Below are 16,951 nucleotides of genomic sequence, written 5' to 3' on the forward strand. Positions count from 1 at the left end.
GAAAATGAGAAAGGAATCTGAAAGAGAGAGAGAGAGGAAGAAAGACAAAAGATAGAGGAGGAGAGACAGCGCTGTAGAGATATAGAGAGAAGAGTGAGAGAGCAAAAAGAGAGAGAACTTGAAGAAAAGAAAAACGAATTGCAAAAACATTATGAGCAGGTGGCAAGAGAGAGAAAAGAAGACTGGGAGAGAAGTAAGCGAGAGGATGATGAGAGAAGAGAAGAGGAGAGAAAAAGATGGAGGGAAATGATCAAAGAGCTTAAACGAGAGCAAGAGGTGGAGATCAGCAGACAAGAGAAAGAGGAGAAAGATAGGAAAGAAAAAGAAGAAAAAGAACCGAATCAAATGAAAAAGGAATATGAACAGAATATTAAATATATAAAGAAGGAACATGAAGATGAAGCCAGAAAACAAGCAGAGGACTTTAATGAGTTCAGAGCGAATAAAGATCGGCACATTCAAGAGTTAACTGAGAAACTCAAACACAGTCGAAAAGATTATGAAGACCTGGAAAGAGTGTTTGAAAGCTTACTTAAACTAAAAAGTGAGGAAACAAAAGAACTACGGAAAAAAATTGAACGACTAAAAATAAGAAGAAAATGTTATGTTCAGTGATACCAGTGTGGAATATCATGCAATAAATGGAAGCAATTTATTATATCCAAGGACATCTACAATACGGGAGATCTGCAGGCTGAACTAAATTCATGTCTATAAAGTAAAATGCAGGAGAAGAATTTTCAACTCTTCAAAAAAGAAAAGAAAAAGAAACGCAAATGTAATGTTTGAAAAAGTAACTCTGATATTTTTTTTAAAAGTAGTTGTTACTTTACATTTCATTATTATTTTACTAGTTTCTTGAAAAAAGTAAATCACGTTACTTGTAATGTGTTACCCCCAACACTGTTTCAGGGTATGTTTATTTTGCAATATTTCATAAAATACTTTGACTTTAATGATACATAATAATAATAATAATAATAATAATAAAAGTCATGTTGTGTATTATTGTCAAGGTTTTTTTTTTTTCTATGTATCCACTGGTGAATAAGAATTACTCTACATTACTGATCTTTCTGCCTTAATATTTAGGGTTTAAAATCACATTGTGGATGGCTTATAGCTGTGTAAGATTTATTTGTCACATTTAAAGTTTAGAGTTGCAATAAGAAGCTGCAGTGCATAGTTACCTAACTGTCAAACATCTTAAAAGCACTTTAAACAAGTTTTTATTTATTTATTTATTTATTTTTTATACATTTTGCTTTTTGCAGCCATGTGTAATTATGGCATAACAGGCTATACTAACCAAACTTTGACCCCTTGGATGTATATGTACTTTTGAGGCAGATCAGAACTAACACATATAATGTTTAAAGCATCAAGGTTTTTTATTTTATTTATTTTTTTATTTTTTGCCTACATTGCAAATGATCCCATTGGTGCTCCTCAGATTCTTTTAGAAAGATAAATAGGCAATATAAGCATTTGTCCCCTGAATAAAAAAAAAACATATAAACAATACACATACGTTTTATCGTTCAAACAAATTATTCAAAGGCTGGAAATTAAGCTATTATTTATACTGCGTGAAACTGAAATGAACTGAATTGAATTTTGAAAAAAAATATTTTGTTTAAATATAATTTTAGTTAAATTGTTTGCCACTAAACACTAAATATTTCCCTTAATTTCCTTTTTATTCACTTTATAGGGCATATTCATCTATTTTATTACATTTTGTACAGGAAGAGGCCTTTGGAAATCTATTCTTATAAAAATAACTCTATTTTTATTTTTATTTTAGAAGCATTCGCATTGTTTATTTCGATTAATTTTAAAGGACGGGACTTGTATTTAATGCTAAAAATCACCTTAACGTAATTTCCCGTGTTTCAGTTTCCTGTCGCTTAATATCAGTGGTGAAGGTTGACAGAAGCAGCCTCCCGGAACTCGCGTTGCCAAATCCTCTGTCTCATTAACCTCCGACCACTTACTTACGTGAGATCGTAAGTGCATTTCCAAGGATTAAATACCTGCTCACATCTATAAAAATTACAGTTACTATTATAGTAAATGAGTCAAATTTCAAAACAACTGTAAAATCTTTTACTTAGGATCTCAATCTGACTTAAGTTCATTGCGGTGATTTAATCAGAAATACCTGGCAACCTTTAGCCACAGCACAGAGGCAAATGCGGACTGCTTAGCGGGTGTGCTAGCAACATACATGTGGAGGGGATCACATCCCAAACTCTGCCCAAATTCCCCTTTAGCCTGCCAAATACCGCCAACTGCCCCTGTATCCCTCACAACAAACGTGTTTTCTTCAACATGAAAGGGTGAGTAAACAACTACGAAGGGTCTTTTCATCTCAAGTAAAGTTTTCCCCTCTCTATTCTCCCTTTTTTCCAGCAGGGGGGCAGTGGAGTTGATCTAATGCTAGCTGCTAGCTCTCTGCGCGCTTAATGTGGAACAGAGACATTTCACACCCAGCCTTTAGACATCTCTTTTTTTTCCGCTGGTGTTGAGAAAACGCCTTAAAATGCCTCATGTAATCTAGCGTCCGATTAAACCACTATGACAGTAAAAATGGCACGACTTAAGTCCAAGCCAAACTGGATCGTGTGTCGAATCTAAATCCGAAAATGTTGAGTCAGTCTTCAAGTTGCTATCTTGGTTAGCCTGCCACGCGCATATCTTTCTGAAATGAGCTCTCATGGATCCCGAGGCCGTTAGTTTGCTCTAAAGCTTATTGCTGTCCTGTTGAGTTTAATATATGTTAATATTTTGATGAAAAAACAGAAAGATGTGACACACGTGATAGAGTGAGCTTAGCCGCATAGCATACTGAAAATGACACTTCATGGGGTTTCATACATTTCATGGAGGTTTTTACTTCAAGTTTGGTGTATTAAAAATAATACATATATTGTCATAAATATGTATAACATACAATTTGCGTCACAGTACAATCTCACTGAAGTTATTTTTTTTGCCAATGCTTTAAGATAAAATTTAAGGGATGTTGCCAGTTTAATTCTGTTCAAGTACCTTTAATGTTATGTATCACCGTTTTAAATTTGGTTTAAAATTCACATCTTTACCACAGTGGTACAAGCCCTGTTCTTGCAGGGCCTTCAGCAGTACACATTTATCTGACACACCCATGGCAGTTCTCTGATGTGAATCAGGTGTGTCTGATTAGAGAACTTTCTAAATGTGTATTTTTAGTTGGCCCTAGGAGCAAGGTTCGGGGGCCACTTGCTTTAACAGTTTGGGTTTGTCTAGAAGGCTGTTTGATAGTATTTATATAAAACGTTAAGATTTTTATTTTATTTTTTACCCAAAAAATGGGGGACTTTATCTCCACGTAAGCTCTTCATTAAAAAAAAAAGAAAAGCATTTTGAGTTGATGATCGGGATCATAAGGTTTTGTTGTGTGATAGTAATGATCATTCTCCTGTAAACCATATTTAGCGTCCATGTTTTTCTCCTGTCACCTCATACTGGTTTAAGTGGCAGCGGTGAGCGCATGACCAGCAGCTGTTGTGTTGGTTCTGGTGTTGGGCTTCAGCATGCTGCTGACCTCCTATAAATACCGACTTCACTCTCTGCTAGTTTACTGTCAAGTTGACCAAAGATATTTTTGTGAGTGCACCATTTGGATGTCACCAACTAGAAAGAAAATAGTAAGTAAAGATGCACTGATATATAAAAAAAAAGAGAGAAAAAAACAATAAGCCACATTTTTTTTGACTGATATTAGTATTCTATACTATTTTATCTAGATTAAAAAAATCAGTAACTTTAAATGTAATTTAGTTTTGTTTTACATTTTGGTAGTGAAAATGTTTGACAGTGATAGTATAAAAACTGGATGATGCAAAAGGTAATTAAATGTTAAAATAAGTAAAATGATAAACCTGAATACATGTTATATATCCAGTATCAATTGACTGATAACTGGTGTGGCACCAATATAGTGCATCCCTAGTAAAGCTGTACTAGTGTTATATTGTATTTGAGACTATGCTCTACTGATGTGTAGCATCTGTGCACAGCTAGTTGACCATTCTGCTTTTGTTCTAGTAGCCGGATCGAGTTGGGGGACGTTACACCCCACAACATTAAACAGTTGAAGCGTCTGAACCAAGTGATCTTCCCTGTCAGCTACAACGATAAGTTCTACAAAGATGTCCTTGAAGTAGGAGAGCTCGCCAAACTAGGTTAGAAACAAAGCTATTGTGACTTCCTTTTAATAGTTTTGATATTGGTCATATGTTAAATGTTGTTCAAAAGTTTTGATTGGAAAGATTTAATTTTTTTATGATTTTGAAAAGCTGTGTTTTTTTAAACAAACATAGTAATATTGTAAAATATTAGTAAAAACTTTCTATTTTGATATGTTTCAAATTTTAATCAGCCTTCAATATATCACAAGATCCTTCAGATATTATTATAAGATGGTAATTTGGTGTTCCAGAAACGGTTCATATTATTATGAATGTTAAACTTTCTTGAAAAAAACACCAGAAACTTCTAAAGAATAGCATTCATCGGAACTATATTACTTTTTTTGTAACATAGATATCTTTACAATCAATTTTGATCAATTTAATGCATCCTTGTTGACTAAAAGTATACATTTCTTTAAAAAAAAAAAAAAAAAAACTTGCTTATCCAAACTTTTGAACAGTAGTATAAATGGATTCCTGCTAACCTTTTTAACCTTTTCCAGCGTATTTCAATGACATTGCAGTCGGTGCCGTGTGCTGTAGAGTGGATCACTCTCAGAACCAGAAGCGACTCTACATCATGACCCTGGGTTGCCTAGCACCTTACCGCAGACTTGGCATAGGTGAGATCATTCTCTGGGTGTTTTATGCACTTGTGTGTCCTCGTTTTTTCAAAGGGCAGAAAGGGGTCAGATTCCTTCGGATTGAATGCATGATTGCATAATCAAGATTATTGTCTTTGAGTGATGCTTGACATGAAGATTTGTATAATCCACTAGAGCAGTGATGTTTGAATTTTGATATTTGCATTTTTTCCGTTACTGATATTTATCTTGCAATGTTTGTTTGAAGGAACAAAAATGCTGAACCATGTGTTGAACATTTGTGAGAAGGATGGCACTTTTGACAACATTTACCTGTGAGTCTGAAGACGGTCTTGTGCTTTATTTGTCGTGAAACCTCCATCTGTGTCTCATTCACGAAATGTTTCATGTTGAAACTCCAATAACCACATAATTGCAAGTCTCTGCTGGAAAATTAATCACTGAATAATTACTAAGAAGTCTTCTCTATGCTAAAGTAACGTGTTTTTGCTTTCTCTTTCATGTCTCCACAGTCACGTGCAGATCAGCAATGAGTCTGCAATTGACTTCTACCAGAAATTTGGCTTTGAGATCATTGAGACAAAAAAGAACTATTACAAGAGGATAGAGCCAGCAGATGCCCACGTTCTTCAGAAAAGCCTGCGTAGCCCATGTGCGCCCCCAGCAGGAGAGCTGCAGAAAGCCGACTAGGGGTCGAAGCGTGACACCAGATTGGTCTCTTCCCCCAAATGGAACTGTAACAGATGCCCCAGGGTTGACACACTCACCACTTTCTTCAGAGGACATTTTAGACCGAAAATTCAATGACGTATTTGCTGCATTTATTGTGCAAAAACTTTAGTCCCCCTTCAATTTTTCTTTTTTCTTTTTCATTTAATCATTTAGAGAGTTGAAATGTACATGGAGGTTTTCAAGCAGAATTCATAAGTGCTCCAAAAAGCTGCTGACTTATTGATCTGACATGGTGAAGGTTATGTTTTCAAAGCATACAGTTCGCATTCGTTTTAGATTTAAGGTAAGGGGACATCGCTTTGCTCCGACAAAACAGTAGAACTAAAGAAGTAAAGTCTTTTCAAATATGACTCGATGCGCCCCAGCTGGCAACCTTGGAGTGATTGTTTGAATTGTCTTGGGGGCATGTGGGATCCGCAGAAGTCCATCATCCTGCCACCTGAGCCCTCGGACACACGGCAAGGGAATCTACTGGTGACTGAGACCTCCTGCTTCACCATACAGGCAATATGCAATGTTGGAGGGTTGCATGTGATGCAATGTCTCCTTGTGATGTCAGCCGCCTCAGTCTGAGTTGAGTGAGAAAATGGAGTGTAGAGTCCCCTCGAACAAGAGAGTGGTACAACTGTTTTAGTAAGGGGGAGGTTAAGGGGAGTAAACTCCACTTGTTTGTGAATGTTTTGTTTTTCAGCCCATTATTTAAAATCCCCATCTTTTTTTTTCTTCTTTGTGTTTTATTTGTGGATTGAGTCTGGGCTTTTTCTAGGGTTTGCCGTAATGCTGCTGGTGAGATGGTAAGGCTTCAGATAACAAACAGGAATGGCTTTTATGGGCCTTGACGGTTACATTGTTTACAGTGAATGTGGTTCTCCAATAATTTTTTTAGTCCACTGGGACTGAAGTTAGAGTTTAGTAGTGTTTGTGATGTGACTGTTTCATTTTCCCCTCCTCATTACCTGCCTGAGTGTTTCTACATTTGAATCCTAGCTTCTCACTTGTTACCGCAGCAGAAATAAATCCTGCCACAATACAACAGTTACATTTCAGTGATGTTCACTGACCACCACCTATTTCCCATACACAATGTGGGAGCGTTACAGGTTAGATCTACAAGTTATTTTATAGGACTTACAGAACCAGATCCCAGGAAAAGCCCAGACTCAGTGCATGCCAGAGGAGACATGCCCTCTCCATTGTAGTAAAAGCATGTTTTTGTTCCTCCTTTCTTTGAAAAATTTTATCTTTTTCTGGAGCTCTATATTGTATGACTTTTAAACCTCTAAATAAAAATTACTATTTGCATTATTTTTCGGTTTTCATTATTTTTGTGGACATGAATATCCTGTAGTCAGTGTTAAATAAAAAAGTTTTAATATAATTTTTTTTATTTACTTAAAATATAACATTTTGAGAAATTGTTTTGTTTTTTTAAGATTAAATTTTTAACAAAACGACACCACTAACAACAAACATTCACGTCTCCTGTTATGCGTGTTGTTTTCCGTTGTCCTCAGCTATAACGCCCCTTCAGTACGGTTTCGTGATCTGATTGGATACAATCTCATTCGTCTTCTCTGTGATTGGACCGAACGGAAGTCCCGCCTCTGTTTTGTGACTGGCAGTTTTATGCTAGGTCGGAGATGAGGTGAATTGTTCAGGATCAACAAAGTTTTGACGGGGATATCATCAGCTCAAAGGATGGACAAGCAGTCGGTAGGTCATTCTTAAGTGACAGACCGGCTGACATATGGTGGTAAAGATAAGTGATGCAGTTAGTAATCGTAAATCATGGTAATGTGTTCGCTGTCGTGTTAGCTCACTGCCAGTTAACCACTCAAACCATCTTTGTACCTTAAGGGCATACAAATGCAAACAACTACAGAGCTGTACTTTAATATGTGTACAGTCAGTTCTCCTCAGCCTGTGTTGTATTTATTTTTCTCTATTCAGGCTCAGAAATCGACACAGATATAGTTTAGGTTTCAAAGCTAATAAGCTAAGTCTGTTAGCCAGTTCTGCATTAAAGAGCTTTACATGCTAGTGGTGACAGATGAGTCAAATTGGCTTTCTTGTACTGTATTTACGTGCATATGAATTTTGATTTATTAAATAAGCTCAGTTAGGTGGAATCTGTATTTATTTTATGTTCCTAACCCCTGACTTTACAGTTTGATACCTAGTTATTGTTTTGAGGACTTGCAAGTAAATACAATCTCATTTAATCTTCAAGGCTTCCTTCATGTCAAAGCACAGTGTCAATAACAATCTGTGCAGAATATAGAAGACAAGCAGACAATAACATTTTCTCACAAACCTGTGATAATCTTTGACGTAAAATGATGTCATGTATGTCAACTGCAATTATTTCCCTTTTTCTTTTTTCCAGTTTTTTATGGAGCATAGACGTGCATGGATCTATGGTCTTCAACATTGTTAAGCTCACACACATGATAGCTGCATGCTTGGTGTTGGAAGGTAATTTTGCATTTACCCCTAACCACAACATAACCGCTTACATATATTTTGAGTTGCATTATTTTCAAATAAGATTTTGTCAATGTGTTTTGGTATTAACAGGCTGTAAAGTGTGCCAGGATGCCGGAGATAGTACAGAATCAAACAAATAATCCAAAACTGCCACGGTACCGATCAGTTCCTGCTTAAAGCATATATTGAATGTCATGGCAGTTCTGATTGAACCCAGTGAATTATTATTATTATTTTTTTTATGGCTGACACTTTAATATATGGTTTTGTATGTTCTGTAATTTAATTATTTTAATGCAGTAAATGCAATAGGTAACAATAAACTACACTTTTTAACATTTATTATTCAAAGTTATTGTTGTATAAATTTGTGCTAGTAAATGCATTATGAAAGAACATGACCCTGAACAAATGTATAAATGAACATATACTTGAATAAATATACTTTGTTATTGTTATTTCGTCATACCTAATGCATTAATGTTAACAAATTGACTCCATCGGAAAGTATTAAAATTTTATATTTATAAATCTTTGCTTTAAATATGTGTATATGCATTTATACTTATGAGTTAGAATGCCCTTTAATTAGTTAGGTAGCATTGTTCTGATGTTACAGTTTTTTTTTTATTTACTTATGTGCTCACGTTGTTTATCATTTAATAATTTTCTGTGAAATGTTAGGCGGAAGAAAAACAAGGAGATCCATAATGCAGGTGAGAAAACATTGTGGTAAAAATGAGTCGAACTGATTTTAAATCTCATTTTAATATAAAATAAAAAATATTACTTATTAAAAAAAATATTCATGTTGTTTCTTATTTTTCTCATACATCAGTGGAAAGACATCGTAAAGAGAAAATCAATGCTGGTATAAATCGGATTGGAGAACTTTTGCCTTGCTCTCAGGCCTTGAAACAGGTAAATGTGTAATGGAACTAAAACTAAGAACAGTTTTAAAAGTGCTGTTTTTTTTGTTGTTGTTGTTTCTACAGAGGTTTCACTTTGTAATATTTTGACTTATCTTATAGAGTAAAAATATGATTCTGGGAGAGGCCTTTCGTTACATCACTGCGCTAAAGCAACAAAATGATGAAATGCTGCTTAATGGAGGAGACAAAGTCCAAGGTGAGCCATGACTTAATTACAGCAATTAAATGTATAACTTGTGCATTAACATGTGATCCATGAACATTTTCCATACTGGGATGTGGGTTTATTAAGATAAGTACTTAATTAAATGCCTGGCAATGCATTCTTTGTAAGCTTATGTGCAGTCATACATTTTGACTTCTGTGTTAAATATGTTTCTGCAGCGGAAGAGATAAAGCGCTTACGGCACCAGCTTGAAGACCTGCGCAAGGAAAGTGCTCATTATATTGAACTCCTCAAAGCTAATGGCATCAATTTCCTGGATGACCCCACTATACACTGGAAAGGGAAGCAGCGCTGTGCAAAAGTAGCCAAAGTCACTCCAACTCACTTGATGTCAAAGGGAATAATTGTCTACTCCAATGGCAACAGTTCCTGTCCTACAAGCAAAGTCCCAATTCCCCCAAATCCAGTTTCTCATCTTGATAATCAACCAGCAAATGCTGTAACAGTCCAACCTGCATATGATATAACATTGGGTACGGGCCAGTCTGTTGGTATTACAAACGGAGCACCAGTAAATAATGTTGTAGTCTCCTCTGCATCGTCCCACATACCTGTAGCAACTCTTATTCCTGCTGTGTCAAAGCCATGTCTTACAGTCTTGGAACAGTATTCTCCTCTGGCACCTGCTACTCCGAGATTAAACCCTCCTACTAATTATATTACTCTTCAAGGTGTATGTCCCCAGCCTGTTGTCAGCACCCCAGTCCCTCCACAACGTCAAACAGAAAACCCAATCCCCAGTCTCACTCCTGTTACCTGTCCAACCACCCCACTTCACCATATGCTTAGCCTGTCTTCACTGCCTCAAGTTGTGATCAGTAACTCAGTGGTTCCTGTTGCTCCATCCACTGAAATTCAGTCTGTTAGCACTATATTACCAGCAAGCTCTACCCTTCTTAGAACCAGTGCAACTAGTAGTACTCAGACTACATGGACAACACTACAGCTTGCAGGAAATACAGTGCAACCTGTGTCTCGGGCGCTTGTCACAGATAGTGCCAGCATTTCACATAATCCTCAGCAACTTTTTGTATGTTCAACTGGGACCAAACACATTGAGGAGCCTGCTTCTATCCATTTGCAACCACAGACTCCTGTGCAACTGCAAGCCCCAGCACCAACATGCATTCCTGTTCAGCCATCTGGGCCAAGACCTCCTCAGATATATTCAGCAGTTGTACCATGCCCTCAGAGAGCAGTACCACAACAGTCTTCAATTCTATCAGTGCCAGCCGTTGTATCCCAAGCCGTAGTGGTCCATCAGCCTGTTGAAACACAGACAGAACAGTTAACCCATACACACTCATCTGTTCGGGCACAACCTGCATTATTACCAAAGCCTCAACTCAGCTCCGCTCTGATGACCACCTGCAACCCCACCCTACAACCTAAAACTCCAGTTCAGCCTGCTCTGCCATGCCAGCCTCATTCTCAACCTACAATGGTGCCCCAAGCCCAGTCTGCCGTTGTGCCTCAACTGCATCTCAGTGTGGTGCCTCAAACTCAGCCAATCATAAATCCACCAACCCAGCCTGCCCTTGTGCCTCAGCCACAAGCTGCCACACTGCCAGTGTTACAGACAATGCAGTTATTGCAGTTGAATTCTGAGGAAACACCAGTTGCTGTGACCTCCTCTCCTCCAAGTAACTCACATGTTGTTATTCTGCAACAGGGAGGCTCGTGTCCAGCACCACAGGTTCTCAGGGAGGATGTCACTAGTCAGACACCCTGCCAGCACATTGTCATAATTCAGGCACCTACTTTGACCCCTGCGCCACAGAGTCATCACACTGCCATTGTGTCAACTGCAACCCCAACATTATCCAGTCAAATGACCACTTCAAACACTACCTGTACAGCTAGCATGCAGGCAGCTGGTACAAAGCAGTTGGTACATATTCTTCCACGGCCCTCGACCCAATTGCAAGCACAAGCACCTCAGACTATAACTGTGAATGGACAAGTTTATGTTCTGCAGCCGGCAAAGTCACCAGATAAGGGAAACTCTCAATCTGGTCAAAGTGTAACTCAGATACTTCAGCCCGCCTGTGAGGAACCCAACTCCAATGTTGCCATGAATTGTTTAGGTGCTCTAACTAGTCTTAGTCAGAACATTTCAAAGGTCTCAAGTCAAAGCAATGTTCAGATATACTCCATTGCTCCACCTTCATACACCACTGTGCAACCTCTTCCGACATGTGGTTCAGAAGTCAGCACTTCTACTGAAACTGTTATTTCCTCCTCTGTACCTGTGCCCTCAGCTGCTGCTGGCAGTGCAGTTAAAATTCTGCCAAAGAAAGGTTGTGGCACTTCTGGAAATCAAACCAGACAAAACTCAGTTAGGAGAACCAAACTGGTGAAACGAAAGGAACCTAAACCTGGGCGAAGTTTGCGTAGAATTGCTGTCAAGAGTAAGGCATTTGTTGCAAATGATCCATGTTCTGAGTTATCCACTGCAGAAAAAGGTGTTGATTTGGTTAGTTCTTTAAATAAAGAGACGGTTACTCAGGATGTTAACACGCAGAGAGGATCTGTCCCAAACAGTGTTAGTTCCACATGCAGTAGTTCTGCAGTCATTAGTGTCAGTTTCTCGAGTGAAAAATCAGCAGACAGTTCTGTCACGCCTTCAGTAAATGGATCCATTGCCAAGCCAACACTGGCTGGTGGAAAAGTTTCAAAGACTAAAGCAAAATCTGATGACCACTTGCATAACAATGTAACAGTTAGTAGTATCAGTACTGTAAGTTCTACTCAGGGTAACAAGGTTGTTTCTACAAATTGTGGCAGCTTGAGTAAAGAAATCTTTACTCCAGATATTGGTCCCCAGCTTAATTGTTCAGCGGTTAGCATTGGCCTCTCGTCACAGTGTAGCTCTGTAGATACTGCTGTAACTTTGTCAGTTGCCTCATCAAAAGTTCATGTTAACTCTTCATCCAGTGTGACATTTTGTAGTGAAACTACTGAGCAGAATAAGGTGAGTAGCAGTAATGTTTGCACCAGTAGCGAAAGCAGATCAACAGAATCAAGACCCAGTTTTACAGAGAGTTCCCCTCCGCTGATCACTGTAAACTCTGCCCAAAGCAATTCAAAAGGTAAATCTGTTAATTCAGACCTTGGTCAGCCTCCATTTGCAAGTGATATATCCACACCAAATCAACAATTAGGTGTCAGTGCTAATTCAACAGAGGGTGGTCCAGTGGTTTCCATCATGGCAAGTCAGGCCATTTCGGAAACACAAGAGTCAGTCAACTCTTCTCAAAATCCGACATCATTTATTATGCCCTCAACTTCAACTCCTGGCTCAGATGCTTCTATGTCAACACAGCCTCTTCAGATTCCAGAAACTTCTAGGATGTCGGATCCTTTCAAGTCCCTACAACGACCACCCACAATGAATATGTCCATGACAACCAGTAACCAAGGGAATTGTGCAGACTTCAAACGGCCTGATTCAAATAGGAACACACAAACTGGGAAGGATGGACAATCTGATGGTGCCACGGAAAAGGGTGTGACAGAAATGGGTGCTTTTGTTCAAAAAGAGACAGTTCCTCCACAAGTATGTACATTGGAAAATGATTCATTTGATCCTTCACTGGTAACCAATAGACAGACTGATTCGCCTCTTGCAGGAGGTTCAGGTGGCAGAGGGTTTTCTGTTGCATCATTGCTTCCAGCAGGCCACAACATCAATGCCTCTTCAAGTACATTTGGTGCATTTACCTTCACTTCTGAGCAGGCAGAAATATTAGCAATGGCTGCAAGAGCCATATTTGAACAGGACAGTCCAGGAAAGAGAACTTCAGGTTGCAGTGTTGACAACCCAACAAGTACTGCTGCCACAGGATGGGACCTTCCAAAAATGCAGCCTGTCCCTTCTAACAAGGATAGTGTGACTGACCAGCAGGTTAAACTGACAAAGCAGGCTGATTTACCTGTGTCAGAAACACCATCTCAGGTCTCTGCTCGAGTTCCTCCAGTTGAGCCTTTAGCCAGCAGTACTTCTGGCATCAGACTTCCACAGAGCATAGCTTACTCACAGCCTCAGCCTAGTGTTGTCACAAGCCTTAATGTTAATAATCTCATCAGACCAAGTTCTAACCAACCATATCCAGGATCACCCAATCTTGCACAGCAGGTTTCTGTTCCATCGTCAGGAGGTGCTGCTGTCATGGTGACTCAGTCTTCCTCACAAGTTCCTCCAACCTGTTCTCAACCTAATGAATATGCACCTTTAAAGAATGCTCTGATGCGGACCCATGTTGGTATTGGAATGGAACATCATCAGAAGGATATGCCAAAAAGGTCTGCCCAAGATGACCTTATACTTCCAAATAAGCGTTCAAAACTGTGCCCAGCAGGGAATGTTGCAAGAGTGGACATCAAGGCTGCAGATCATGTGCAAATGATGGTTAGTCAGATGCCCTCAAGTACTTCTGCAGTTATGCCAAGAAATCACTCTGATGGTGTTGGGGCACTGTTTTCTGGTAATACTTTCATGAGCACTGTGCTTCGCCCTACTGATGGACACTGCTCTGCTCAGGTTCTAACACATGAACAAACTCAGCCAAGTGTGGGGCACCTGCAGCAAGGACACACACAACATAATGCACCGCAATCTGGGCAGAACTTAGTTGGAAACCCCTACCTCAAACATCAACAACAACAAGAACAAAGACACCTTTACCAGCTTCACCATCACCTGACACAACCAGAATCTCAGATCCACAGTATTCATCAGAGAAACCTGCTGCAAGACCAGCATGTGCAAAAAAAGAGAGGAGTAGTACGTGGTGGGCAGTCTGGACCAAATGTTGGTTTGCAGAAACAACATCATTTGGAAAAGAGTGGCGTGCAGCATCAGCAACAGCAGCCTCCTCAGCAACACCAACAACAGCAACAGCAGCATCCACAACAATCCCAGCAACATCAGCAACAACAACAGCACCATCAGCAGCAGCAATCACAACAGCAGCAGCAAAAAGCACAACAGATTCAACAGCAGCAACAGTCACACCAACAACAGCAACAAATGCCACGACCAAATTCACATTCACGTCATCAGCATCTTCAGCAGCAGATTCAGCAGCAGCAGCACTTTGGGGCTAGACAGGACAAAAACTGTGAGGCCCAACAGGCAGGTCAGAGAGCACATCAAAACAATCACTTGGGTCAGCCAGAACGTTCATCTGGACAGGATCATGGGGCTATGCAAAGACTAATGGGGTCTCGTTCAATGGAACAGCAGCAGATGACCTCTCAGGCTAGTAATTCTGTTCCGCATTCTTCGGATCTTGCTTGCACTTCATCACGCCAGGAGCGTCACCGCCTCTCTAGCTACTCAGCAGAGGCTCTGATAGGCAAGACCCCTGCTACTGGTGAACAACGTATGGGTGTGCACCTACAAGCACCTCGAAGCAACGCACAGGACCAGTCAGAATTGCGAGGCTATGTAGATTCATCACGTGGTAAAGGTAACATTACTCATAATTCTCAGAGCAGGTTACCACCTGACCATGCCAATAACACAGACACCCAAAGAATACCAGATTGTGGACCTTTCAAGGCTCTGGTTAGTGGCCATCAGCTAAGTAACTTTGAAGTGCAAGTGTCTAGAAGTGGTGACATGTCCAGCAAATCTGTACCTCAAATCCAGAGAGGTCCACAGCCACAAACAGGATTTAGAATGGGTGCAGGGCCTACAGGGGATGGCCGTTCACGTGGAACATACTCGGGTCCACATCCTGTTGCACAAGGTGTGCACATTGGAGCAGGATTGACCAGAGAACAGGAGGGCTGCCACCAGAGTTTTATGCAAAGCCTTTTGGCATCTCATATCCCTGAACAAAATGGGCACCAAAGGACAGCCCAAGGCTGTACCCCAGGGAGTATAGAATACAACTGCGTTCCTGGGGCCACTGTTGGAGAACTTCAGGCTAAATCTTCAAGTCCCAATTTGCACCCTGGACAGAAAGCTGCTCCCATACGTCTAGGGGACAACAACAAAGGCCATATTTCTCAGGTCAGTGCAAATTTGCATGGTACACCTGTGAGAACAGGTCCACCCCATCCCCCAACGCCACACAGCAGTTCAGACACAGGACGTACTCAAGGCTCAACGAGGTCACTGTCTGTTAGTCAACGCCCCCATCATATTGGTCCACCAGATCCACAAAGCACAAAGATGCGTCCAGGAGAACGACCACGGTCTGGCAACTTGAGACCTGGGAATCCTTTTGAACCAGAAAATTCTTTGCCCCTTCCATCAGGTGGAGGAGTGATCCTTGGCCGTACACAAACAGGAAGTGAAGCTAGACGAAGTAGCATTGTGCGTTTCATGGCAGATGGTGCACAGGTCAGCAGTGACAACAATTTAGTGTCTGATCGCTGTGCCGTGTCTGATCTCACGCAGAACTTTGGCTTTCCTTTCATTGCTGAAGGAGGCATGAACCCACCACCTCCTATCAATGCCAATGCATCCTTCATTCCACCAGTCACACAGACGAGTGCCTCTCGCACCCCAGCCCTCCTTCCTGTGGAACCTCAGAACACTTTACCTTCATTTTATCCTTCATATTCCCCTGCAGCTCATCCTAGCCTTCCAAGTGAGATTCCTTTACAGTATTTCTCAAACCAGATGTTTACAAGTCCAAGCACTGACAAGAGTGGCAGTGCACCACTCAGTAACCGCTTTGGATCTATTCTTTCTCCCCCTCGACCTGTAGGTTTTGCGCAGGCTAGCTTCCCACTTCTCACAGATATAACCCCAATGCCAATTGCAAACTCTTCAGGCATCACACCTCATTTATCCAACTTTAACCTGACCTCTTTGTTTCCTGAAATTGCCACAGCAATGCCTCCGGATGGCTCCTCTATGCCAATGTCACCTTTATTGTCACTTGCCAACACTACTTCCTCAGACTCAAATAAACAATCTAATCGCCCAGCCCACAACATCAGTCATATCCTGGGTCATGATGGGACTTCTGCTGTTTAGGTTTTGAAGGGATTTTCATCACTAGCCACAGAATTTATTTGCCTTCACCTATGAATAGATTTAGTAGGCAATGGCCTTGTTATAAAGACTTTTAATTCTTCAAAAGCAAATATGTGTGCAACGATCTCAGCTCCCATGTCAGGATCACTCTGGAACTATGGAAATATTGCATTACATCACTCTGGAATTATGAAAATATTGCATTACATCTGTTAGCCTTTGGTTGGTTTCTTTTGCTATGTTGGCTGTTAGTTTGGGCTGTCATGGTTCTACATGATGTATAACTTATTTTTCTTTATAACCGCTCACATTGTTTAATAGAAAATTTTGTCTGTATGTTCTTTTAATTTGTAGCAACAGTAATGAAATGTTAAAGCAAAAAGAAGTTATTATTATGCATTTAATTTTACAGTAGATATATCAGAGCTGTTTTGAAATGAATCAGTTGGTTTTCAAAGGTTTTAAAATATTTTTCCATCTGTAAAATGTTTCTCATGCAGAATAGCATTCCAGAAGAACTTATTTATGAAAATTGATTTGTGGTCTGTAGATATTTGTAAAAAAAAAAAAAAAGTTATTAAAGTTTCTATCTAATCTAAATTGAAGTTTTTATTTCTAATTTTGTGACTTGTTGATTCGGAGGGCACATGGTACTTTTTTTCTCAGATTGCTTGTTTTATCATGTTAAATCGACCAGATGTCAGTACCTTTCAAATATTTTGTTCTTTATTACT

General features: G+C 39.8%; 2 protein-coding genes across 3 annotated transcripts; both read left to right on the plus strand.

Annotated features, from left to right (window-relative positions):
* Positions 1-1,981: 1,981 nt before the first annotated feature.
* naa50 (N-alpha-acetyltransferase 50, NatE catalytic subunit) lies at positions 1,982-6,880 on the plus strand. 2 transcript variants are annotated; one of them, XM_059524665.1, is made up of 5 exons: positions 1,982-2,342; positions 4,096-4,229; positions 4,742-4,861; positions 5,091-5,157; positions 5,356-6,880. In XM_059524665.1, exons 1-5 carry the CDS (start codon positions 2,335-2,337, stop codon positions 5,531-5,533), a joined length of 507 nt encoding a protein of 168 aa, XP_059380648.1. In that variant the 5' UTR covers positions 1,982-2,334; the 3' UTR covers positions 5,534-6,880. The 2 variants fall into 2 exon arrangements, with proteins under 2 accessions (XP_059380648.1, XP_059380647.1); XM_059524664.1 differs by having other exon boundaries at positions 1,990-2,342; positions 4,093-4,229.
* Positions 6,881-7,120: 240 nt separating this feature from the next.
* LOC132116068 (basic helix-loop-helix domain-containing protein USF3) lies at positions 7,121-16,817 on the plus strand. The gene is made up of 7 exons (XM_059524638.1): positions 7,121-7,288; positions 7,962-8,050; positions 8,153-8,217; positions 8,747-8,778; positions 8,901-8,983; positions 9,094-9,190; positions 9,379-16,817. The coding sequence occupies exons 3-7, from the start codon at positions 8,171-8,173 to the stop codon at positions 16,215-16,217; spliced, it is 7,098 nt and encodes a 2,365-aa protein (XP_059380621.1). The 5' UTR covers positions 7,121-7,288; positions 7,962-8,050; positions 8,153-8,170; the 3' UTR covers positions 16,218-16,817.
* The last annotated feature ends 134 nt before the right edge of the window (positions 16,818-16,951 follow it).

Source organism: Carassius carassius, chromosome 35 (assembly GCF_963082965.1).
Source record: "Carassius carassius chromosome 35, fCarCar2.1, whole genome shotgun sequence".
Lineage (NCBI taxonomy): Eukaryota > Metazoa > Chordata > Actinopteri > Cypriniformes > Cyprinidae > Carassius > Carassius carassius.